General features: G+C 39.1%; 1 protein-coding gene across 1 annotated transcript in view; it reads left to right on the top strand.

Moving 5' to 3' along the window:
* The first annotated feature begins 7155 nt into the window (after positions 1-7155).
* The window catches only part of CHST9 (carbohydrate sulfotransferase 9), a 92122-nt gene continuing 74125 nt past the window's right edge, over positions 7156-25152 (top strand). The window contains exon 1 of the mRNA XM_051610902.1: positions 7156-7311. Coding sequence (XP_051466862.1) covers positions 7212-7311 — 100 coding nt within the window. The 5' untranslated portion in view covers positions 7156-7211. The remainder of the gene's footprint in view (positions 7312-25152) is intronic.

The raw sequence follows: 25152 nt of genomic DNA, 5'->3' as shown, positions 1-25152 counted from the left end.
ACCGACCAACTTTTCTGCTGACTCCTCGCGCAGCTCTCCAGCCTTCAACCCCCCAGCCCCTCATCCTCACGCAACGGAACCGGGCATTCAGGGCACGTCTCCGAAATAAAAGACACGGGCTGGTGTTGCCTATGCGTTTTCGAGCAGCGGAGTGAATGATTGGGGCAGACCGCAAGTCTACTTGGCATGCTGATAACACTTGGGTTCACTGCAGTCAATAAACAAGATGGTGTAATTTCACCAGTTTACAAAAGGCAAGATCTTGCTTTGACACAGTCTTTTTCCTAATCTCCCCCATCCTTAAAGGGGGAAGAAAGTCCACCCTGACTCCTGCCAGAAGATTTGCGATCCATCAAGTTGCTGTCTCATGAGCCCTGTTTCTGTGTAACTTCCCAAATTCCAGGTGACTTTCATGGGACTGCTCGCTGACTTCAAACAGGGCTTCAGGCAGGTAAGAGCTAAGCATGTCAAACCCGTCTTTGTCTGCAGTAAGGTTCCCTCAGTCCTGTCTGGGAGCTACTATGAGGAATAATGATGCTTTCTGCTTTTTGAAGTGAGATGTCCTGCAGCTGTCAAATGCTACCCTTGGTATTGAATATTCTGGTAAACAGGTCGAGTTCCAAACCTGTTGCTTTCAGTACTGGAGTGACTTCTCTGTTCTCTTTATCTAAGCAAAACTTTTCGTGATGCTGGTTGTTAACCTGCATACTCATGGATAAGACAACTCTGCATTTTTCTGTTATGAACACAAGCATAGCTTTTGTTTCTTTCTTTATAAAGAATAATGATTAGAACTGCAGCTTTAAATTAACCTGTAAGTGGCTGAAGGTTGCTGTGTGGATGAAACTATTATATAGTCTGAAGTTCAATAGGATCTATGGTTGAGGAGCTGGACCAGGTAAGTGGTTGTGTTAGTGCATGTTCAGGGAAGCAGTGCAGGTGCTATGGGCTGCTTTCAGTCACCTGAGAGAGTTCCTGTGGAAGGATTTAATGGCATCAGAAAGCAGCATATGCTTCTTTGCTAAAATGAGTCTTGTTTACATCCACTTCTTCCTTAAGAGGAGTTTTTTCCTCTGGAAATATATGGAAAGGATAATGAGAAACCAGTGACTTAAATAGATTAAAATGGCCAAATCAAATGCAAACCTTATTTTCTTTGCCACCTTATTGATTTTGCGTAACTTGTTGTGTGCTATAAAGTCCATTAATAGCAAAATATAAATGTTATAACAGCATTGTGGTCTGATATGTAACAAGGGAGAGAGAAGCAGAAAAATGTTAAATATGTGCAGCTTGGCTGGGTGGGAAGTTACTTTGGTGATGTTGCTGTTCAGAATTTCCTGATTGCTCTTGAAATTTTAACTTTTCAAGCTCTTTTTTTTAAAGAGGCCTTATTGTTTCAGGATTATCAGTGGATGAGTGAAGGATGCTTACTTTGTTTAAACAGCTCTCTCCTTTGGAAATAGATCCCCATGTATTTCATTTAAAATTTTCATTATTTTTGTCTTATGGAACTCTAACAAAATTCTCCTAACTTGATTGCAAGGTTGGCAGGTAGTAATCTTGTGTTATTGCCAGTGATAAAAGTTGTGCAGGCCAGATGGTGTCTTCACTTTCACTTTGACACAGCCTTGTTATAAGCAGCTCTTCAGGTGAAGTATTTGCTGAGCTGTTGGAAGGACTGACATAGCAACAAGCCTGGATCATGGGTATCTCCCTCTTTGGCACCAGGTGTTGAAATACTGGCACGGAGTGAGAGAGAAGCTCAGCACTGCACTGTACTGTAAGATTGTTAAGTGTTCCCCACCCTGACCTCCACCAGTAGATTCATAGGAGAGCAAGGGCTGCATTGTGGGAATTCTGGTTTGGTTTTGGTTTGGTTTGGTTTCTTTGTTTGTTTGTTTTTTGTTGTTGTTGTTGTGGGTTTTATTTGTTTGTTTTTTCATTTCTACGAACTTGCTCAGCAGCAGTTAGTTTGATTATCTTGATCTGGATATGCACTTAATCCAAATTTCTGTAAGGACTTAGACACCACCTCGGCATCGTATTCAGCATAACTTGCTGGAGAGAGAAAATGGCAAATACTGCATATTCATTCCAGCAACCACTGAAATAAAGCAAAATGAAGAGCAGCACTACCTGAGAGGAGGAACTGTGCAAGTGCTGTTAAGAGCTGGAGCTGTGCCCTGCACTAGTTATGAAGCCGGAAAGATGATGTGTGGATGGTGGAAAGGTGATCCTGGAGGATCACCTATGCGTGAAGTAGGACACAGGCTAACAGATGAGAAGTGAGAAGACAGCCTTGCCTCCTTCCACTGACTGAGCTGAAAGAAGGCTGGGCCAGTGTCCAGCAGGACATTCCTTGGTGCAAATTTCTTTTACCGTGGTACTTGAGTGGAGGCCTCAGAAGATGTATTGCTTCTAGGGGTAAGGAAGGAAGAGAAAAACACGTGTGATGTTGCAGCAGCTTTCTGTGTCCTTTTTCTCTTTTTGCTTTCATTTATTTGGTTGTGTCTAAGGAGATGCTGAGTGGGTGGGAATTTGTGGTAACCCACAGTAATATGAATCTTTAACCATTATAAAGAACATCTGTTTTTTTCATCAGTATTCTGCTGGCTAACCACTCGTCTTGATCATGGTGTTTTAAGGTGAAGGAAGAAAGGTGGGAGGGTTTTTAAGCAGTTTGATACAATCTAATGTTTTGCTTTTGTATGTTTCTGATTTTGGAACTAGATGATGGTGAGGGTAATAGTAGCAAGGAAATCTTAAGTTAGTCAAACGTACTGTGATCATTGGTTTTGTGTGGTCTGGAATGGGAAGAAGTCAGGAATGGTAGCTGGATGCTAGAGTTGCCTCTCCTCAGGTACAAGCAAATATTGCTTGCTGGGAAGAGAAAGGTGGATAATGCACTGAAATGAGTAATCATACGGAAAGTAGGAGATGCACTCTGCCCCATTTTTGGGTGGCTGTGCAATTCCAATTGCTTGTGTTGTCACTGTAGAGGAATGTGCTTCTTTGAGGTGGACCCGAGACACAAATGAGGAAAAATGCAAGGATTTTACGTTAGTGGAATGTGGATTCCTGAAACTCTTACATTTGACAATGGAATTAAACAATTTGGCCTCAGAAGTGACTGATTCTAAACTTGTCAAGCTTCTAAATTTTTGCTGTAAAGAGGACTGTGTTGTCATCTAAGGCATGTAGTGTTTTTGTCTGCTTGAGTAAGTGTTTCTTCATTATGGATAAGAACACTATATGGTATCTCTTTCCAGTACTCTAAAGGACTTGAACTTTCAGAATGTGTAGGTCACTATCACATTTTCTGGACAGGCATATATTTAAATGGTTGGGACATTGGGATCCACACTTCCAAAAGAGATGGGGGGAAGCTGAGCTAAATAAAGTATCACGTTCAGCATAGGTGAGAGGGACACAGCTGTTTCTTAGTCTGTATTAGTTTCCCTGTAGTTAACATCCTCTCCAGCAGCATGGTCAAGCTGTCACCCAGTGGAGCCATGTTGCCCAGGACTGGGGGCAAGGGAAGATTTACAGCTTAACTACAGATGCTGAACCTCCTTCTCAATACAGCTGATCTCTTTTGAAAAAACTTAGGTTGAAAGTAATTGCTTGTTGGCACTTCCTTCACAGCCACAAGAGAGCATTCATCTTGATTAAAGAATATTTGCAGGTATTTCCTCTTTGCCAAGATGCTCAAGAGTGTTATCCATGACTGTTGCTTTTTAATACTAAAGTAGCAAATTTATCAGTGTTGTGTGGCCATTTTTCAAATTCTACTAGAAGACTCACAGACTTTTTTTTAATGCCTTTATCATTTTTTCATATGCAGGTTACAAATTGCTATCTTAAATAAATTAAACTACTTGTTCAAGCTGAAAAACCTTTAAAATTGTTATGAGGTAGCAGAATAGCTTCGGATTTTTTATGAGTTTGATATATTTAAGAGTCTAACCTGTGCTAAAATAGGTAGTCTTAATTTAAACCAGTATTACTCTTGTTTAAAACTAGTCTTAAAGCTTAACCAACACATAAACAAAGAATACAGTTTCATATAAATTAAATTTAAATAAATGAAACTAATTGCAAGCGTCATGAAAACGCCTGATAGAAAGATAATTGCAGTGACTGTGATGGTGAAGTAAATTGACTTTAGGGTGTGTTTGGTAGTTAAAAAAAGGCACCTGCAGAACTGCTCTTTCATTTCAGGAATTTCTGTTTACTCAAAACTGAAACTACCCTAGTAGAAAAACATCTGTTTTCTTATTCACAGATTAAATTGCTTGGAAATGCTCCTGATTTTACTGTGCATCTGAATGGTGAGAGTGCAGGGCTTGTAGATGGGTGGGCAAGGTCAGCTGAATATGCTATGCCATCATGTGTCATGAATGCATATGATGGCTGACATTGCTAAAGGAAAAACCATAGGCACTGTTCCTTGGGTTAATCCTTTGTGGGCTGTAGTTTGATTAAACCATTGTTTCCTGACTTCCGAAGGTCACCATTCCTTCTTTCTGGAGCCGTTTTTAGCTGGCTGAGGTTTCTGAATGTTCCTGTGCAGGTGTGTAAGCCCTCATGTTGGTGCAAGAGCTGGGGAGTCAGGGACAATGCGAGTGAGTGGCTGGAGAGGCAGTGCCAGTCTACACATCTCAGAAATGTTCACTGAGATGTGGCATGAGATACTTTGCTTTCAGCATCATCCCTGTGGCCCTAGAAAGCTTTTTTTGCCCGATCAAGGACATTGGTTTTCAGAAAGGAGGGCTGAAAATGCAGGAGATTTGTATAGTCAGAAATCGAAACAAGTGACAAAACTTACTTGGAAGGATGCCACCATGCCACCATTCATTGTGCATGTCTGGATTGGTCACTTTTTTATTATAAGGAAGTTATGAATTCCAAACAACTTTTCTGAAAGAAACTAATACCTGTTTTCTAGTACCTGAAACTTAATTTGTTTCTTTCAAAGATACTCATTTGGACCTTCCTGTCTTTTTTATTTGCCTTTTTTTTTTTTTTTCCTTCCCTAATGCAGATGTTGTCAATGTCCTGTTACATGAACAACACAGCTTTTGTCTGGGGGAGAACAGAAGAGGTTTGTATACATTGGTCCTTGGCTCCTGAAGCGTTACTTATGCTGGGAAGCTTCTGTCTCAGCAGAGTGATTGCTGAAGACATGCAAACAGTGTATTTGCCACAGGACTGAAGTTAAGTTCAAAGACATAAGTAAAGTTTTTTTGGTAGATAAGGAAGACTGCAAGTCTGGGAATGCTGCGGGTGCTGTAGGAAAAGGTGGAAGTGATAACAGCTAAGGAAGGAGGTTCTACTACCCACACCTTTGCAAAAGACATTCCACTAAATTCCCCAAGCATTTTCCTTCCTTTTGCTTCTTTCTAATCCTGTGCATCATTACAACAGCTGCAAACAGATACATGTATATAATGTATAGGAAATTCTATCACTGCAAAATCAAGGCAGAAAGAACTAGGTGGAATAGAAGCACCTACTCATCTTCCTTCTGTGCTTCAGCTTTGAACCAGACACTTCATGACCCATAAAAAAAAGATGCCAGACAGAACATTTACAATTTGGTTAATGTCTAGCTACCTGTCTTCTACAGAACAATTACAGATAAAATGATTAATGTTTAAACTCTGGTTTACGTTCTCTTCAGGCAAGTTTGTGCATCAAAGAAGTATATAATTTCAATGGCACAGAATCAGAAAAAAATCTTTAAAGTTCTGAACACAGTTTTGTTGGGTTTGAAATCTTTAGTTTTGAAATCTTTTTCTCTTACTAACGCAGTTAGTTTGTTCATTCAACAGTTGTTTTTAATGGGAGTTCCTGCTAAGCCTTATGTGTATGTGTGTTTTTAGAAAATCAGCAATTATAGATATATCAGTGCTGAGTTATTTAAAAATACAAAGTTGTGGGACACGCAGTACTTGTAATTTTCTAAATAACTGTTAAACACCTTCATTTTCTTTCTTTGTTTGGATGCACATGTACTTTAGGTCTGTTCTTTTAACAGATTTCTCTTTCAATTATGTTTTCAGTAGGCTGTCTTCCTTTAAAAGCTTGAGTTTTTCTTTGCTTTCTTTGTGATAGTTTTCCAGACACTTCTATCAGATACGCGCTTACAAGGGTGTCCATTGTGTTGAATTTTAACACTTTCTCTTTTGCTGCTCACTCCAGTTGCAACAGCTGCTCTTCAGCCTTTAGTAACAAGCTTTTGAAGTCAATATGTTCTGATTAAAGTTAAGGAGTTGGCTTTTTTATAATCCACAGGGTCTTCTTACATGCTTTTGCTATAAACTGAATTTTATGGCACCTTTGTGGCAGGTGCAGGGTATCAGGTAAATTACTTCCTTTTTCTGGGCCCTCTGTTATGCAATAAAGTAATCTTTCTGGTTTTACATTTGGTCTCATTTCCATTGAATTTAGTGGCAAGAATTGGGTCCTGGACAAGTCCTTCCCATGTTGCAAAACAGCAAAACAGATGATCCATTAATTTCCTTTCTGCTGCATTACTGATAGAATCTTACACTGACCTTCCTTAACCCTGCAAAACTCAACTTGGGTTCATGATGGAAGGTAAACATCAGCCTGTGAACTCCGCAAAGCCTAGGCTGAACTGATGTTGAGGTAGTGTGAGCAAAGTCGCTGTGTTGCAAGGTTGGCTGCAGGCATCCTTCCTCAAGAAGCACAAGCTCTGGGCTGCCCATCATGGGGACCTGGTAGCATTGGGTGCAGCCCAGCCTCTGGCTGCTGCTGTAGCTTCTCAGCTGTGATAGTTGATGGGCAGTGGTGCACTGGTGTGACTTGTGGGCATCTCGTCTGGGGCGTCACCTCCCTTCATTATGGCAGTGGTTGGCGTGTGGTTGTGTGGAGGTGGAATGGTTGCTGCAGTTACTTCAAGAAACACTTCAGCCTGGAACTCGTCCAGAGGTAGAAAGATCTTTGAGACCGTGACCAGAAATCTAAGCATTGAAAGTAATATCTTGTGAGAGCTCCAGCTCATATATAGTGTTCTGTTACACAGCTTCTGCTAAAGAATAAAAGTGAGAACTAGCTCCATCTCTTGTTATTCCAGGTTGGTGTCTCAGGGAAAGATAGCAAAGAAGATGCAGGCATGCTGAAAACTTCAGAAAAGTGAGACATGTGTCCTGAATGCTGAAGAGTAGCCCTCTAACAGGGTCATGAACCTAAGACAAGTCTTTGTGTCTGTACTGATGTTTGGAGTAGCTGGTCTACTCCTCTTCATGTATCTGCAAGCTTGGATTGAAGAACAACATACAGGTACAGTAGGCTTTCTTTCTTTCTTCTCCTTTTTTTTTTTTTAATGTAAGTGCATCAATTACTTAAAACATTACTGTAATGTCTATTCAATACACGTGGGCAATTGGAGAGTCCCCCCATTTGACAGAATGGCACTGAAAACAGACATTTTTTAATTGCTACACTTCATAAAAGCATTAAGAAATTTCTTGAGTCACATGAAAAGATGCCCCCAGCTACCTAATCGTATTTTATCGGCTTCATTTGCAAAAGCAAGTGTTGCAAAAGCATATTTTGCATGCATGAAGCCAAGCAAGTCTAGTTTAGAAATAATTGTATGCTGATTTTCTGTGGGTTTTGTACAGTTTATTTTGTGTGGCAAAGAAAATTTTGGAGAAGTACTTCTATGTCTAATGGACAAAAGTAGTCTTCTAAGCAACAATGGTCATGTGGAATAATCCTGTTCCGTTTGTTGTTTATTTGAGAGTTAGATACTGGACCTACAAGACTTTTTTATATATAACATCAGAGCCATATTGCAACTTCTTGTAAATCTATGTTAGCATGGGTTTCAGATTCCTCTTCTGAGTGAATTTCTGTTGTTCCCCATTTTTTACCATATTTTGGTTTGCAGCACAGGTTGATCTATGTTGCTTTATGGATGAAACAAAACTAGGCTGTCTACCTCAGCCTCTAGTGGATGCTCAGTCCACAGGACCAGTCTACAGTTGGTCTGCATTAACCCCCTCACCCCAAAATGTGTATAGGGTGGATGTCAGTAAGGTTTTTAACACCCGCTGTTTTGCTCTATGTAACCACTTCTCTTGTGCCATGTTACTTGATGGCATATCCTTGGTGTTAATTGTGTGCTTGTTTTGATTCAGGGGTTGATTTGTTTGGTTGGTTGGTTGTTTTTTTTTTTCCTATTAACAATATGGAATGTTTCCAACTTGTTAAGAAGCCTTGACTTTCATGTCCTCTTGTCTTTTTTGCTCAGCTTCCATTGCCTCTGTGAAACTCTTACTTTATAGTATGTTGATACCATTGTGAAGAAATGCATTGGTAAAACTACATTAGCCTCGTGGCTTTATTGATCTGCTGTATGAGCTGCAGGTCTTTGGCATGTTTAGAGAGCAGTGATGAGGGGGGACCTAGTGCATTACTCCTGCAATTGTTTCACAATGACCTTGAGGGTTTTTTCGACTAAGTGCAATTATCACAGAATTAATTTCAGCTTGTTAATGTTTCTGGGCTGGTCCAAAGTATTTACAAGCTTGTATTAACAACACTGTTAAAAGAGGTAGTACAGACTCCCTTCTGAAAGGTTCCCCTGTAATCAGCTGTTGGCACAAGGATGCTGGCAGTAACAGAGCTGTGGAGGGAGTTGTCTTTGAAAACCTCTGCTGTTATCAGGAATGTTCAGGGTAGGTATCCTGGCTTTCAAGGTAGTTCAGGAATGTAGATGATAACTGTAGATTATTGATTTATTTACTTGCTGACATTCTTCACATTCCTTGCATCTTTTCTTGAGCTATAATTAACCCTTATTTCCCTACAAGTTTACTTGCTATTTCTTACTGTGGTTTTTTCACTCCTTTCTTCTGTCTGTATGTACCTATCATTAAAAAGAAACAAGAAAAATATAATAGAGGGGGAATTAGAACATACTGTGTTCTTTTGGTCAACCAGATGCCTTCTTTGAGGTTTTCTTTGATGTACTGCCATAATCTTCTTCAGAAGAGAGGCTTCTCCTTACACGCATTTCTGTGTGAAAACATTTCCATAATAAAATGGAAGCTATTGGAGAATAACAGAATGGTTAGTGAGCTCAAAGTGTGACTAGTTTTGAGAGCCCTTTTATCTTCCTGGACTGCTGTTCTGATAGTACTTCAGCAAGATACAAGAAAAATGAATTTAGGCATTCTCTACAGTTACTAGGTCATGCACACTGGGAAAAGTGTGGCAAAAAATCACCCTTTGGTGTCTGCTCTTGCCTCTTCTTCCAATGCAACATTTAGAGCTATCCTGTTTTATTTCAAACACCTGTATCTCCTCTAAATGTTCTGCAGCTCAGTTCTCTAATGTTTCCCACCCTTGGTATGCCACTTAGGAGTTGATAAAAAATAAAACATATTTGCATGTTCACAATATACATTAGTGTGGGGGGTTTTTTTCCCCTTCTGATGTTTTTCATATCTCCATGTGTAGTGCACCGTGGCTTTTTTGGGGATGAGCTGTGTCTGGAGAATCCCAAATTGACAAGTATCTTGACAAGGATTTTATGTGCTTCTTTAATGATATCACTCATCACACAGCTGTAAGACAGCTAGCTTTAATCTGCAAGTGGCTGAGCAAGTGATTTGACGTTCGGTTAAGAAATGGAAAGTGCGCCTCGTGTTTCTCAACTGCCAAGCTGTGAGCCTGTAGAGACAAGTATTTGTTGTAGGCAGATCTATTTTTATCTTCCACAGTGCCCTGCTCAAGACTTACAGCATTTGTGTTTGCATTTGGTTCCTGAAGGATGGAAAGTTGGCTGTGTTTGAGTTTAGGAAAGTATCTGTTTTGCTCCAGTGAGGTGCTGCTGCTGCTTGCCACCCCATTCCTCCGAATATCTGACTCAGAACCTTTATAAATCACAATCACTGGAAAAGACAGTACATTTTTACTTGATTGGTCTCTGTAATGTTCACACTTGTTTCTCAGGCTCTCCTAGATGTAGTGCAAATTATTATCAATCTGATGTAGCCTTTGTGGTGATTTGAAAATTTTAATTGATTGTCCTACTGTATTGAAGTCCAGGCTATTTGCTTTCATACTCACCATTTTCATTGCCACTTTTTCCCTTTCTTGCTGATCTTATCTTTTCCCACTAGGGCTAATGCCACTTTTCTTTCATAGCTTGCCTTTTTGCTCTTTTTTCCTCCCTTCTTTGCTTGCTCTTCACATCTCTGAGATCTCAACTGTGATTTCATTCCCCTTTGTCTTATTTTCCTCTAGCCCTGATATTCCCAAAGCATGTTTTTTCTTCTGATTTACTTTAGCAAACTTCCCTCATCCCTCAAATTTCTCCATCCCAGGAACACCTTCCCTAATCTTTCATTCTGTCTACTTCAGATGCACCTGCAGGCTTTGCAGCTGGATACATTTCTCAGCACAGCTGTGTCTTCTGCTCCTTCCTGCTGTGCTTGGTCTCTTCAGATTCTTTTTCGTCACATTCGTCATCCCCATATCTTAAAAAAATGAAATCTTTCATTTAGAGATGTCTAAGAAACAGCTTCTAGCTACATGGTGGTCCTCTCTGATGGCTTTTCAGAGACATTAGCAGACTGAGAGAACAGGCAGGTTTCTGGGTTTGGCTCTGTACATTGAGTATATAAAGACAAGATGACATATCCTTACTTGGACATAGCAGAGCCCTTGTGTTGGGTGTCTGGAGTTCACCTCAGTGGAGTGGTGGGTAACAGACTTGTCAAGAACAGTCCGACATGAGTGTCAATACATACAGACTTTATTTGGCTGCAAATTTAATTTACATCAACACTGATAATGAAATATATATATGAAGTACTTCCAGTGCTCCATGTATACGTATATATACTTATATATAAATTCATGTACGTAAATGAAGCTTGATGTGAATTCAGCTAAATCCTTCAGCTTTACTTCACAGTTCTCCATAGGATCTTGCATTCTTCAGTGAAAGCATCAAGTATTGTAGAGTGATTAAAAAGCAATTTACTTATTACATGGTTAGTGATTTCCAGCACTGATAATCTCATACAGGGGAAGCGGACTGCTGGGTCTCCCAGATTATGCTGAGTTTTATAACATGAATAATCTAAATTAGGAAGTGTGGGGTACAAAGGGCACTTGAATTTTAATCCTGCTATGTGATGTGAACTGAAGTATTAAGTTAGGGATTCTAATTTTATACTTTAAAACTTTTATTTGGGGGGGGCACTGATAACATTTAATGTGAATGATTACTACAAAAGAATCTGAGAATAACTTTGTGAATAGGTCTTTCTTGTGGTTTGTGTTTAGTTTTTTTTCCTCCTCTTAACGTTTATGGAATTCTTTTTTTGTTAAGTATGCTCTGTAAGTTCATGATTGATGAAGGACTACTTCAGTGTTTCATGGTGTGTCATATGACCACTAATCAATGTGAAGGACGCTACGCTGCCCCTGTCCTCCCATAGATTTCTGTTCCCTAAAGGTGGGATAGTCTTCCTCTTCTTTTTCTCAGCAGTTTTGCATCTTACCTTATGGTTACTGGGGTTTTTCTACATGGTTTCTCCTTCCTTTGCAGGATACCAGTTTCAGTACCCCATGGATGCCCAAGAATCCTGTGTGTGTCCCTGCCCTTTTGTCTATCCAGCTCCTGAGTAGCTTAGTCATGCAGACCCTGTCTCCTTTCCTCAGGCCACAGTGCTTGTTTTTGTGAAGAAGCAGAAGAAACATCATACAAATTCAGATAAAAATCCCATTTTATTAAAAGATTGAAATTCTATAATTTGGCAAGAGCTTCCTTAATTTAGTCTGCCACTGTGTGGCTATCCAGTAGTACAGTACCTGTACCTGTACTACTCAGCATAAGAAGGTGGGCTTTTTCCCCAGCTTTGCCAGACTTCATAATCCAAAGAAGTCTTTTGGGTCCTTTGTAACCTGGTGATATATTTTGAGTCCATGGAGATTCTTCCTCATCTTGACACTCTTACGTAGCAAATGAATGTTCACAAACACACAGTAATATTTAGTCTTTGATGTTTGTGTGAGTTGATTTTTATCTAAATCTTGCCTAAGTGGGGCAACACTGATGTGGCCTTGAAGGCCTGTTCATATGTAATGGATTGCAAAGGCAACTGTTTACTTGGAAGTCATAGTCTTCCCAGACAGGCTTCAGTAAATACATTTATATATTTGTAGAAAACAGGTTTGTAAATTAAATGAAAGGGCACCGCTCAATAACAGTTATTAATAATTAACAATTTAGTTCTTTTAGTAACCTTGAAATATTTCTGTTGTCAAAATTCTTGGGTAGTTTATGGAAGTATTTCTAACTCTGCTGGAGAACACCACTTGTATGGCAAGTAGATCTGGTTTACAATACCCAACTACTAATGAGGCTAAGTGTGTTTAGTTTTTACCCTTCTTGTCAGAATATGCTGTCCTCTCTTTGTAAAGTGTTTTTGTTTCTTTGCTTTTATAAAAATCTACCTCATTATTAGATTGAAGCACAAAAGAAGGATTCAACTGAATCAGTAAATACTTCTTGGTGAGCAGCTAGAGTGTTGTTGAAGTCCTAGAAATATGACATTATTTTATTTGGTTAATTTCACCATATAAGATAAAATGGATTTCCTTTTCTTCCCCCCTTTAAGTGGATGCCAGCTGTAAGGCACGAACAATTGTCTTTGCATAAAAAAAATATTAATGGGTAGAGATCAATACTTTATCAAACCATATTAATCTAAAAACACAAGTAAAAGATAAATGTAAGATAGGATGGTTTTCAGAGCTAGGAACTGTAGTGTCTCACTCTATCTTCAGCAATTGCAAAACCCAAAAGTTATAAGCAGTTACAATTTCACATTGCAGCATGTAACATTTAAGGCTGTGTTTATCCATTTATGAGGATGTTGAAGGACAGGCAACTCATGAAGAAAGTCCAGAGAAGGGCCGTAAGGATGATCCAAGGGCTGAAGCACCTCTCCTGCGAGGACAGGCTGAGAGAGTTGGGGTTGTTCAGCCTGGAGAAGAGAAGGCTCCAGGGAGACCTTATAGTGGCCTTTCAGTACCCAAAGGGGCTACAGGAAAGCTAGGGAGGGACTTTTTACAAAGGCATATAGTGATAGAACCAAGGGATAATGGATCAAAACTGGAAGAGAGGAGATTTAGGTTAGACATTAGAAGGAAATTCCCCACTGGAACAGGTTTCCCAGAGAAGTTGTGGAAGCCCCATCCCTGAAGGTGTTCAAGGTCAGGCTCGATGGAGCTCTGAACAACCTGGTGTAGTGGGAGGTGTCCCTGCCCATGTAGGGGAGTTTGAACTCGATGATCTTTAAGATCCCATCCAATGCAAACTGTTCTGTGATTCTATGATGTTCTTCCTAGGTCTGGCTGTTCAGCAGCACTCCATCTTGCATTTCATTCATTTTACTTTTGTCATTCCAATAGCTAAATTGCATCTAATTTTAGAAATCCTCCTTTCTTAAAACAAATTCCCGAAATTCCTGCCATGCTGTTTTGCTGAGGTTATTCTGGAAGAGTATTTCTGAGTTGAGTGTTGTGTTTTAGTCCTTTGGTATTTAGCTTCTGTGTTCCAGTGGTATAAAAGTAATGAAATGGGATGATTTTTTTTGGAGCTTCTCTCAGCTCTTTATTCAGTAACACGTTTGAGCAGAGGCTGATGACATTTGTTAATATTATTGTGTGTAAGCTTTTGACAATCCACTCAACCTTTTTCATACCTAGACCACAGAGGTCTACTTCTAGAAAGGTGTAGCATCTATCGTAATTTTACTGCGGACACCTGAACATACTCCTTCTTACCCATTTTCAAAAAGGACTTTCAAAAGAGGCTACTATAACTTTTTGTATCTATAGGTATATAACTGAATGAACTTAAAAATTTCTTCAGAATTTGTATTGTAACTACTGCTGGAGGGTTTTTTTAATTGATATTGGAATACTGAAAAAAGTGAGGTGTCCTCTTTCCTGGGAAGCCTGAGTGTCAGTCATGCTGTCTTCAAAATGCTTTTTGAATTGGAAATGAAATACGCATAGGTAGTCTTCACACTGTTTTCCAGATCCCTGGAGCAGAACATCTAGATGATGTTTGTAAATGTGATTTTACATGGAGCCCTTAGCAATCATTCTTTCTTCTTTCCATTAAGTAGCTACGCATGAGTTACTCAGCCTCTTTTTGATTTTCTAACAAGATGTGCTGTCATTGAGAGAAGTGGTCAGTTCTCAGTTGTTGTCCACCAATATTGTTGCTTTGAAAAACTTCCAGTTCATAGCACCTCTTTAGTTCTACAGTGTCCTTTCCTTAGAAGCTGATCATTCTGTAGAAGCTGATCGTTCAGGCAATGAAGTGCTACAGTCTTGTCTCTTCAGTGCACTGGTTGTATGATGCAGTACCGATTAAGACATACATACAGCATTAAAAAGCAATAAGGTTGGAGATGTACTTTTTACCTGGCATGTCATCATTTAGAAGTAGCAGTAGAAAAACTTTGAGATGAAAGTCTCTCTGTTCCTGACTTGTTCCATTTTCCTTAAGCGCGCTGCGCACTCTCAGAATACCAAGTGGTTGCTGCTGGCGCACGTTTAAGGCTGCTTACCTTGATGTCTGATGTTGCTCTGCTTTGATATGTCGCTTGTTTACAAACAGTCCTGTCCTGTCAGAGCATGTGATGTGGTCTCCACAAAATTCCAAGGCAAACCTTTGATTTTTTTATAGAATTAAATTAAAAACTCTGGTATTTGTTTTTAGTATGTGTATATGCATATAGGTGTGCATGTATATTTAATATCCTCTTTATTTTCCTTCTTTGTGTGGGAGTAGGGACTGCTGGTGGGGGAATTATTTTAGACAGAAACCTATATTCTCACTGCAGTTAGCTATTTGGATACATGGTGCTCAGTTTCTATTGAAGAATGGTTTTGGTGTTCAGTCTCAAGAGCCTTTATTTCTGTCTTTTTACTTCCATATTACTCATTTGGTGTAAACAGGTTATTGCTGTAAATTAGGGATATTTCTTGATCATCTTGCAAAATCTGTGAAATAAACATTTAATGATTAGGAGACTAACAGGATACAAGCCATTTCAATGTGCAAGGGACTAATGTCCTACAGATGACGTGTATGATTTAGCTGGGAAAAAAACATGACTTTGTTTCAGACAAAAGGTTCAAGGAAGAGGAAAATTTCCTTTAACTTGCATTTTTTTAAAACATGGAAAAACGGGTTTTATTTTTGGTTCTTTTGTATCTTAAAATGTAATCATTATTGCATGGCAGCATGGAGGTTGACTGGGCTTTCAAGTTTGGGTCCCTGCTGCCTCAGACAACTGTCTCGCTTTTTTGTTTGGGTTTTTTTTTTTGTATTTACATTAATGGCATATTCAAAGAAAAAGAATGTTTCTACATTTTTACAGTATTTCTGTGGAAGGCATTTCTTAACAGCTTCTCCAACCTTGAGCCTTGTGGTTATATCTGTGGGAGGGAATGTTACTTTCTTCAGACACAAAGGCAAGTTAGTTTGATACTGTCAAATGCTATGTTTAAACAACAATGCAGGGGGTGGGGGTGGGGGATGAAAATGACAGAGGAGAGGAGAGGAGAGGAGAGGAGAGGAGAGGAGAGGAGAGGAGAGGAGAGGAGAGGAGAGGAGAGGAGAGGAGAGGAGAGGAGAGGAGAGGAGAGGAGAGGAGAGGAGAGGAGAGGAGAGGAGAAGCAAACAAAAAAAACCTCCAAAGTTTGTTCATTTCTATCCAAAGTTAGAGTCAACAACCAAATGAGCTTAAAGGCTCATCTTTCTGTAGAACTGTAAATATTCATTACTCAAGAAAACTGCAAAATGTGCTGTATTTTAAGAATTGCCCTGTATATAGATAAAACTGTTCCCAGGTGTGTATGAGCATCAGTTGATATGAAGTAATGGGAAATAAAATATCACACATGTCCATTTCCTTTGGATTTTGATTAGTTTGATCTTGGTTTAGCAAAGGTGTGTAGCAGCATCCCGTACTGCCTGGAAAAATGTAGTTGGCACAAGTGGCAACAGTGATTTGCAATCTAGAAAATATTATTCTCTACCGTAGTTCTTTAGGAACTCCCACTCATCTCCACCAAAAACAATTGTTTCCTTGCCACACTGAGAGCCTTCCCACAGTAACAACATCCAAGACTAACAGTGACTTCTATTAAACCTGTGTGATACCTGCGAGCAAATACCATTTGTCCCTCACAGCTTTGTTGTTTCAACTTATTTTGTTTATATTGATCGTGCAGCTTTCTGTCACACAGTCCGTGCAGAAATTCACAGTGCCTGGCCCTAGCAAAATTAGGCTGAGTAGGCACAGTTTTTCTCTCTTAATTCTCCAGCTTCCTATGAGCTACATTTAGCACTGTCTGCAAAGGACAATGAGTGACATCAGTTATCAAAGTATCTGAGGAATGATAAAAATCTTTCATTTTTTTGAAGTGACTAAGGGTGCTAAGAAAGAAGATTCAAGACTTCACCTATTTAATAATAATATTTTTTGTGTACAGTTCTGTAATATTCTAAGAAAAAAAAACAGGATATGGTTGAAGCCAGCCTTTTCCAAACTAATGATAGATTAAAGTGATGTAGAGACAACTGACTTAAAATTACTTTTTCACTCTTTTTTTGGCTCAGGGGTGCTGCAGCTCAGAAGCTGCACAAGTAGCAAGAGTGGCCTATGGGGTCATGGGTTGTAAGGAGTTCAGCTCATATGCACAAAAGCTGCTGTGAGCCAAGCAGAGGGAATGGGGAAGGGAGAAAACTTGAAGAAAGTTGTGAGCTTTGGAAAACTGAGTTTCTTGTGTAACAGTAAGGCAGTACTTTTCTCCTGGCAAAGTATTTCATTGCCCTAGAACATAATGGATGATTACCTAATAACCACAAAATTTGATGTGTACCTTGAGGGACAGTTTCTGCATGCCATGGACACTGAGTAACAACCTGAAAAATAACTACAGATCAGCAGCCTAAGGTTAAAAATAATCAAAATCAATATTAAATTTCACTGTGAGCAAATGCCAGGTGAAAAAAGAGGAAGTGTTAATTGATTTTATATTTGATGTGATTGGAATGGAGGAGGTCATTTCAGTATCAATTATAATCTAGCAATAAAAGAACTTGCCCAGCTGTATGTACGTGAGTAAAGGCATAGATATAGGAAGAAGCTAGTAAAGGTTTGTAATACTTTCTGCTACTGAAATACTCTAATCTAGGCTTAATACAAGCATGCACTTCAAAACAGCTCAAGTGCACTTGGGGTTACTTAGAATTATGGAGTTGTACCCTAGGTATGTGTATTGCCTCTTGATAAATTATTTGCAAGAGAAAAGAGGGTTTGGGGATTTTTGGTTTTCATTACAATCAACTGGGGAGATGTGGTGATGAGTTCTGTTAGCTGCAGCTGGAAGCACTCAGTTGTATTCAATAGAAACAAAAAATATCAGTTCCTGATGCTTCACTATTCATCCACAAAATGGCTCGATTAAGGAAAGAAAACATGTCTAATAGGAAATAATCAATGTAGTAAACATCATGTACAAAGGTAGTTTTGTCTCTGAATTTTGATAGTACTTGATATTCTTGGTTAAACTTTGAAAAAGAGCATAGAGTCCCCAGTAAGAGAAAGAAACACAGTTGTTCCTGAATTATTGGTTTTGTTGCCAAAACTTCATATTTCTTCTATTGTTCACAGGTGTGTAACACCAAAGGTTACCTTGGCTCTGTATAACCATACTGTAGTCTCACAGAAGGGTATACATAATGTTATGTTCAAAAAGAAAAGTATGTTCCTGCTTTCATACTGCTCATGGTGGTTCCCAAACAGGAATCTGTGCAAGCTTTAATGTAAACAAGGTTCCTACTTTTACAGGTTAGGATGGGGGTCATGGATCTCAAGTGAAGAGACTCATTTGCGGTGATGTGCAAATGGTGTTTTCCCTGCATAGCTGTGATGCTTGAATTGTGTGTCAAATGCATCCTGATACTTTAAACATGTTATGAACATAATTCATTAAATGTCATTGCTTTAAGATGATTCTGTAATTGTGGTCAAGAATTATGGTACACTTCCCAGAAATATCTGCTGCTCTGCTCCTGATGTTGGGCCAAAAAATCAGGACTTTTAATGAACTTTGGCTTGATTTATAAGCTATTTAGAAACACTCAAGCTGGGTAGCTCCACAGAACAGTTATTAATAAAGCTGACAGAATTCTGTTTTCCTTAGAAAGTGAATTTTCCATAGGAATACAAGATTCTCAAGATGTCTAATCTTTTCTGCCTACTAGCAGTCCTCTTAGAGATAATAAAATAAATAAAATCCTGACACTGGAGAAGAAACAAATCTGTCATGTTCTGTAATGGGAGAGAAAAAGACATGGCAGTCAAGTTGGTAGAGGGAGTGGAATTTACTTGGATGTGTTTTTCTCTTTTTAACCTTTTTTTTATTCCTCTGGGAAGTGCTGAATTATTAATGCAATAATAAAGTCCATTTGATATGAATAGACTCCTAATCACTAAAAAAATGACTTGTAGGAACAAAATCATTAGAGTGAGAACTGGCTGACTAGCCCCTGATTAAGTGATACTCAGGCAACAAAATGTAAAACAAATGTATTTTTGCAATAATTATTTTATTATTTTTCTTCCTTGTCTGTTTGATCTTATGTCAAAGATTTACTATTGCAGTCTTGGGATTGGTGTCAGAGAGAAAGAGATAAACATCTCTCAGCCCTGATTTTGACCTTGACTTTTCCATGATTTTAATGGGATGGGGGACAACACAAAGTATGAGGAAAATATAAAAAATAATATGGACATGATTATAGTGCTTTTTGGGTTTATTTTTTTAATATGCTTTATCCTCTTACAGATGGTGAAAATTAAATTTACATGTCATCTTTTCTGTTACAATTTTTCACTTCAGTATATCTATTTTGAAGATGAACAGGCAAGTGAGACTGGGCTTATGTAGGCTGAGGTAGTTGCAGTGAGGTATAAATGCTTAATGATTTATTTAACCTTTAAGCAGAAGTTCCTTCTGGTAGAATTAATCTGCGAATAGCTGAGTTGTGCTACCTCTTAGGTTATGATTGATCATGCAATATAATGAAACTCTACTGGCATCAGGTTTAGGACTGATGTACATATAAACATAACCCAAATAAAACTGCCAGGTGCTATGACTGATGGGTGGGTTCAAGGTATTCTAGGCTAGTAGTCAGCTTTGCCTCTCCAGCTACCAAAACATGCATATTATGCAGCTGGCATTAATATGCTGTAGATAAAACATAATTGAATGACAGCTGGGAGTCAATTTAAGCAAAGACTGTTCTATGATGACTGATTGTAGAATAGTTTGGGTTGGAAGGGACCTTTAAAGATCACCTAGTCTAACCCCCCTCTAGTCAGCAGGAGCACCTTCAACTAGATCAGGTTGCTCAAAGCCCCATGTAGCCCAATCTTGAATGTTTCCAGTGATGGGGTGACTACCACCTCTCTGGGCAACCTGTGACAGTGTCTCACCTCACAGTGAAGAATTTATTTCCAATATCTAATCTAAATCTACTCTCAGTTAAAAACCATTCCCCCTCATCCTATCATTACAAGCCCTTGTAAAAAGTCCCTCCCCAGCTTTCCTGTAGGCCCCCTTCAGGTACTGGAAGACTGCTATGAGATGTCCCCAGAGCCCCCTCTTCTCCTGGCTCAGCAACCTCAACTCTCTTATCTTGTCTTCATAAGAGAGGTACTCAAACCTTCTGATCATTTTCATGGCCCTCCTCTGGACCTGCTGCAAGAGGTCCGTGTCTTTCCTGTGCTGAGGACTCCAGAGCTGGACACAGTACTCCAGGTGGGCTCTCACCAGTGTGGAGTAGAGGGGAGAATCACCTGTCTTGACCTCCTGGCCATGCTTCTTTTGACACAGCTCGGGATACAGTTGACTTTCTGAGCTGTGAGTGCACATTGTTTTCTCATGTTGAGCTTTTCATCCCCCAGTATGTCCTTCTCTGCAGAGCATAATCCATTCTCTCAATCCATTCATCCTCCAGTCTGTATTGAGATTGAGGATTGCCCTGAACCAGGCCTTGTTGAACTTCATTAAGTTTACATGGGCTCACTTCTCAAGCTTGTCTAGATCCCTATGAATGGCATTCCGTCCCACAGGTGTGCCAACTGCATGACTCAGCTTGCTGTCATCTGCAAACTTGCCAAGGGTGCATTCAATCCCACTGTCTGTGTCACTGATGAAGAAGTTACACAGTACTGGTCCCAGTATGGACCCCTGGGGGACACCACTTGTCACCCATCTCTATCTGGACATTAAGCCATTGACCAATACCCTCTGGATGCAACCATCCAACCAGATGCTCATCCACTGAGCAATCCACCTATCAAATCCATGTCTCTCCAATTTAGAGGGAAGGATGCTATGTGGGAACCATGTCAAAGACCTTACAGAAGTCTAGGTATATGACAACCATAGTTCTTCCCTGAAGTTCCTTTTCCATCTTCCCCAATGATGTACTCATTCCATCATAGAAGGCCACTAAGTTGGTCATCAGGACTTTCCCTTGGTGAAACTGTGCTGGCTGTCTTAAATCACCTCCCTCTCTTCCATGTGCCTTAGCATATCTTGTAGCAGGATCTCTTACATGACCTTCCCAGTCAAAGAGGTGAAGCTGGCAGGTCAGTAGTTCCCAGGGCCCTCCTTTCTTTTTAGAAATTGATCCATTGTTTTTTTTTTCTAGTCACCAGGGACTGCATCTGACTGCCATGACTTTTCAAATGTCATGGAGGATGAATTGCCAACTACATCAGCCAATTCCCTCAAGACTCTGGGATCTCATCAGGTCCCATAGACTTACGTATGTTCAGGTTCTTCAGGGGGTCACAAACTTGATCTTCTGTTACAGTGGGAGGGACTTTGCTCCTTCAGTCCCTGTCTTGTGGCCCATACATTCAAGAGGTGCAGGAAGGTATGTTGCCAGAGAGGACTGAGGCTAAAATATTGTTGAGTACCTCAGCCTCCTCCTCATTCATTGTTACCAGTTTGCCAGTTTTTCTTGTCAGGTGGCTGACCTTCACACACTACAGATAAATAATCCACTTTATTGAAAGCTAGAGATTAATCTTAGTATTTTAATTGGGCTAATCCATGTAGAAGAGTATCTACTTAAAGTGATCATATTAATTACTTGGGAGGTAATCTGTTTATTTTGCAAATTTTTGCTATCCTTGCAGCAGTCATTTGTGCCTGAAGACCAGGTATTTCCTCTGGGTTAGAATATCTTACTCCAGAGCTGGTAGCACAGCACCTTTTTGGTTTTGTCCCCTCTGTTAGGGCAAAAGATCTAAGAAAAGATCAAAAAGGCTAGTTCAGTCTGTTCAATAATGTGCTACTTAAAGCTGACACAATGACTAATAAATATGGTTTGTTACTGTTTACCACCTGAGGTAAACCATAAAAAATGAGAAAGATTGGAAAAAATGGCAGAGAAAAGTTAGTGGTTTTGTTCTCCTTAATGATAGGAAAGGAAGGTAAGCCAGATAGTACAGTTTATTTAATTCTAACTTCTGTTATGACTTCTGTAGCAAGAAATTTGCTACACTTAATAATATTACATATTTATTGTACATGTTAATATTTTTCATGATTACATATTACTCTGGTCCAACTATATCTTGGTTCCTGTCACTGAAATACTTTTTGGCCTTTGACTGTGCTGTTTCTCACACATCAATCATTACTTAAATCTTATATCATTAAATCATATTCCAGAGATGCCATCAAAAGAAGGCTGTCATCACACAGCCATTTTGAAGGGAGGGAAATGCAGAATTAGTAGTGCAGGTGCGTTATGACTAACCTGGCCAAAACTGTCTTTTTGCCTTGGGAAAACTTCTGACATTTCAGGTTTTTCCAGAACTTCAGTTCCCACTGCTTTTTCTTTTCCTGCCCTCCAAATATCTGGTGGAAGCTGCAGTTTGTGAAGGCTCACCATGGTGAATGTGTAGGATTATCATCTTTTCTTACAGTGAGAAGTAAAAATACCTTCTTCAGGTTAAAATTACCCTGTGCCACAAAGGCCTGTGCTTCAGAGAATGACAATGCTTCTATAGATAACATGAGTCCTCAGTAGAATTAGAAAGAACTTTTTTGTGTGTGTGAGGAACACTGAAGTTTGACCAATTCAAAGTACTTGTGTGTGTGTTTCTGGAAAGTCCCTAGCCTTCCTTCTAAATATTCTCTTTCTTTGGCTCCTGTTGTTTTCCTCTGATGTGATAGTGCACTTGTGTAGCAAGTACTTGTGGTGTAGAGGTCATGTTTCAGGTAGCGACATTGCTACAGACGGTCACATTTCATTCTTGAATAGTAATAAAACTGAGCAAATAAATATGTTTGCATTTCATGTAATGCTAAATAATCATTCATCAAAAATAATTCACTTGAAATTGCACCTATTTAGGAATGTTTTCCAACTACTAATAAAACAAAATATTTGTTCTAAGGGAAAGAGGCCTAATCTGATTCATTTGTATGTGCAGGCATTCCCTTGCAATGGTGCTTGAGCTGGGGCAGGAGAAATGGTGGAAGGGAGGAAAGGCAGAGCCTGAGGGGAGGTAAAGAGGTTTGGTGGTCAGACATTCAGCCCTTGGGGGGAAAGAAAAAAAAATGGTCTGGGACTGACAAACTAGGTTGGTCCAAGAAAAGCAAAAAGCACAGATCAGGCAATTAAGAGTTTTGTTTTCTGAATAGGATGGTTTAATCAAGTGGTTCGTAAAAACTATTTTAAATGAGGAATATTGATAGGACATCACAACTTATTCTTAAAATAGTGAACGGATCGGCCATGAATACCAGTGTGGAGGGGTATTCAAGTGGCTACAAAATTTCAGAGATGCTACTTGAGCTAAGCACAGGGTAGTATGGTAGGGAGGTGATCACTCTCTGCCGTGTGAGACATAGCAGGTCACATCTAGCTTCAGGTAGAGACTTAAGCAGCCAATTTTTTTTTGGCAGAGATGAAGAAAACAAAACCAGGTCAGGTCCGAAGGTCTCTGAAGCTTAGCATATTGTCTATGCAACAGTGCCTAGAATAGACTCTGTAAAAATAGGGCAAGTTTCTCATTAAGAAAATGTACTTTGCCCTTTGTGATTTATTGTTTAGAGCCTTCCTGGATTGGATGTGCACTCAATAGCTCTGCATTATTCCTTCTTCCGTCAATTTGTACAGTGTCATCTTGAGTGATGCTTTTCCCTTGGGATTCCTCTGTTTAGGAGTGCCCAACCTGAGTGTACTGGAGATTCCAAGTAGCACATTTTATATGATGCTGTTTAATTCTATAGGAACATTCACCAGTGTGTGATCTCATTGGATTATTTAAACAGATTTTCCACCTTCTGTCCCGGTAACAATGTCATTTACTGATCTTAAAACAAAAAAGGAACTAATGGGGATAGGCTCAGCAGAACATCATGGCTACTTTTTTTTATGTTCTTGTAAATACTTTGCTTGTAAAAAACATTCTGTGCTTTTCTCTAGCAAAAGCTATAGTCGGGAATGACTGATTGAATCACTTCAGATTCGTACCTATCAAAGAATTGATAGTAACTTGGAGAAGGTTGTTTTCCAATTATTTTTTAAAAGGGGGGAAATAGCTGTTTAGCTGTACTCATCACTGTTTTGGGATTGACTTCCCGCATGTGTAAATAAATTGCCTTTCAAAGAGAGGGATTTTGATAAGAGCAGGTCAGAGATCTGACACAAGTTTGAAGAGAGAGGGCATTGAATATAAAGCCCTTTCTCCATAAGAGGAAGATTAGCATTTTTTAAACATGAACAACAGGTAGAACTGCATTTCTCTGTCAATGAGGTCAGTAACATGACTGAAATAATGATTAGGTTTTGATTAGATGGATATTTTTTTGCATGCTTTTGACAAAATATGCATCTCTTTGTGCCTAAGACTGAGAGACATGAGTGAGGATTTCTGTGGTTTTTATCTAAAACATCAAGTGTTCTGAACGCTGCATTTGCTTAACGTTGCTTGTACAGTGATTAGAAGTGGACCTGACAGTCTGAGTTGGGCAAAACATTTGCTCGGTATGGATAGCAAATAGAATAGTAGGATAGTTTGGGGTTTTTTATCACCATTTCAAATGAAATTTTAGTGTATCACTCAGCTGCAGCACCTTTGGGAACAGAATAATGATTAAACAGTGTGGAGCTATTGCCATCACCCTTTCGACTGCTTAGAGGAACTGACCTGCTGCCATTTCATCTCAGAGAGTTGTCTGTCATGAGTGGGTATGGGCACGCCAGTTCACTTCTTCAGCTGAGAGAAACTGAGCATCTGGCAGCAACTGAGGGCGTTCTAGCTATGAAACTGCTGCCTAATCCTTAACAGACAAAAATTCTTTTTTTTTTTCTGAGCTGACTATGAGGAAGGTGATGGTAGTGTCAGATGGTCACTGTTGGATGAAATTATAAGATGTAGGGATGCATTCATGGAAAAAAGTCACTTTGCTAGATTGAAGCAATTTAGCAAACCATCAGTAACCACAAAGTTTTTGAGGGGGAAAAAAAAAGCCATAAGCCTAAGTGGGTCACAGAAAGGCTTGAAGAGAAATGTTGCTGAAGTCTAAATAGATGAAAGTAAGTACATTAGCTTTCATAAAGGATTTTGCTTATTTTCCTGAAAAGAGTTTACACTTTAGGGAAAAAAAAAAAAATGAAAAAAAAAATTGGAAAATTAATTTGTAAAGAGTTTTTTAGAATTTTATAAGCATATGCTTTTCTTTGCATCCCAGAAGAATAATGATTAAGTAAATTAAGGTTAAATTTACCTGAAAATCTTTCAGAAGTATTTTTACTGGTTAATATTGTTTTATCAAAGAAGAAACTAAATACAAATAAAAATTAGAAGCTCTTGTTTATTTCAAGGAAAAATATAATAAAAATGAAAAATACATTATTTCATCTAAAGAACTGTTTGATTCAAAGCAATATAAAATGTGTAGCTTAAATTGAGTATCCTGTTGAAAACTGAAAAAAAATTAGAATGTCAGACTTCCCTTCAGAAGAGTAATTGA

Source organism: Apus apus, chromosome 2, assembly GCF_020740795.1.
Source record: "Apus apus isolate bApuApu2 chromosome 2, bApuApu2.pri.cur, whole genome shotgun sequence".
In the NCBI taxonomy this organism is placed as follows: domain Eukaryota; kingdom Metazoa; phylum Chordata; class Aves; order Apodiformes; family Apodidae; genus Apus; species Apus apus.
Note: the sequence above shows the minus strand (reverse complement) of the source record. Positions and strands in the feature narration are given on the sequence as shown.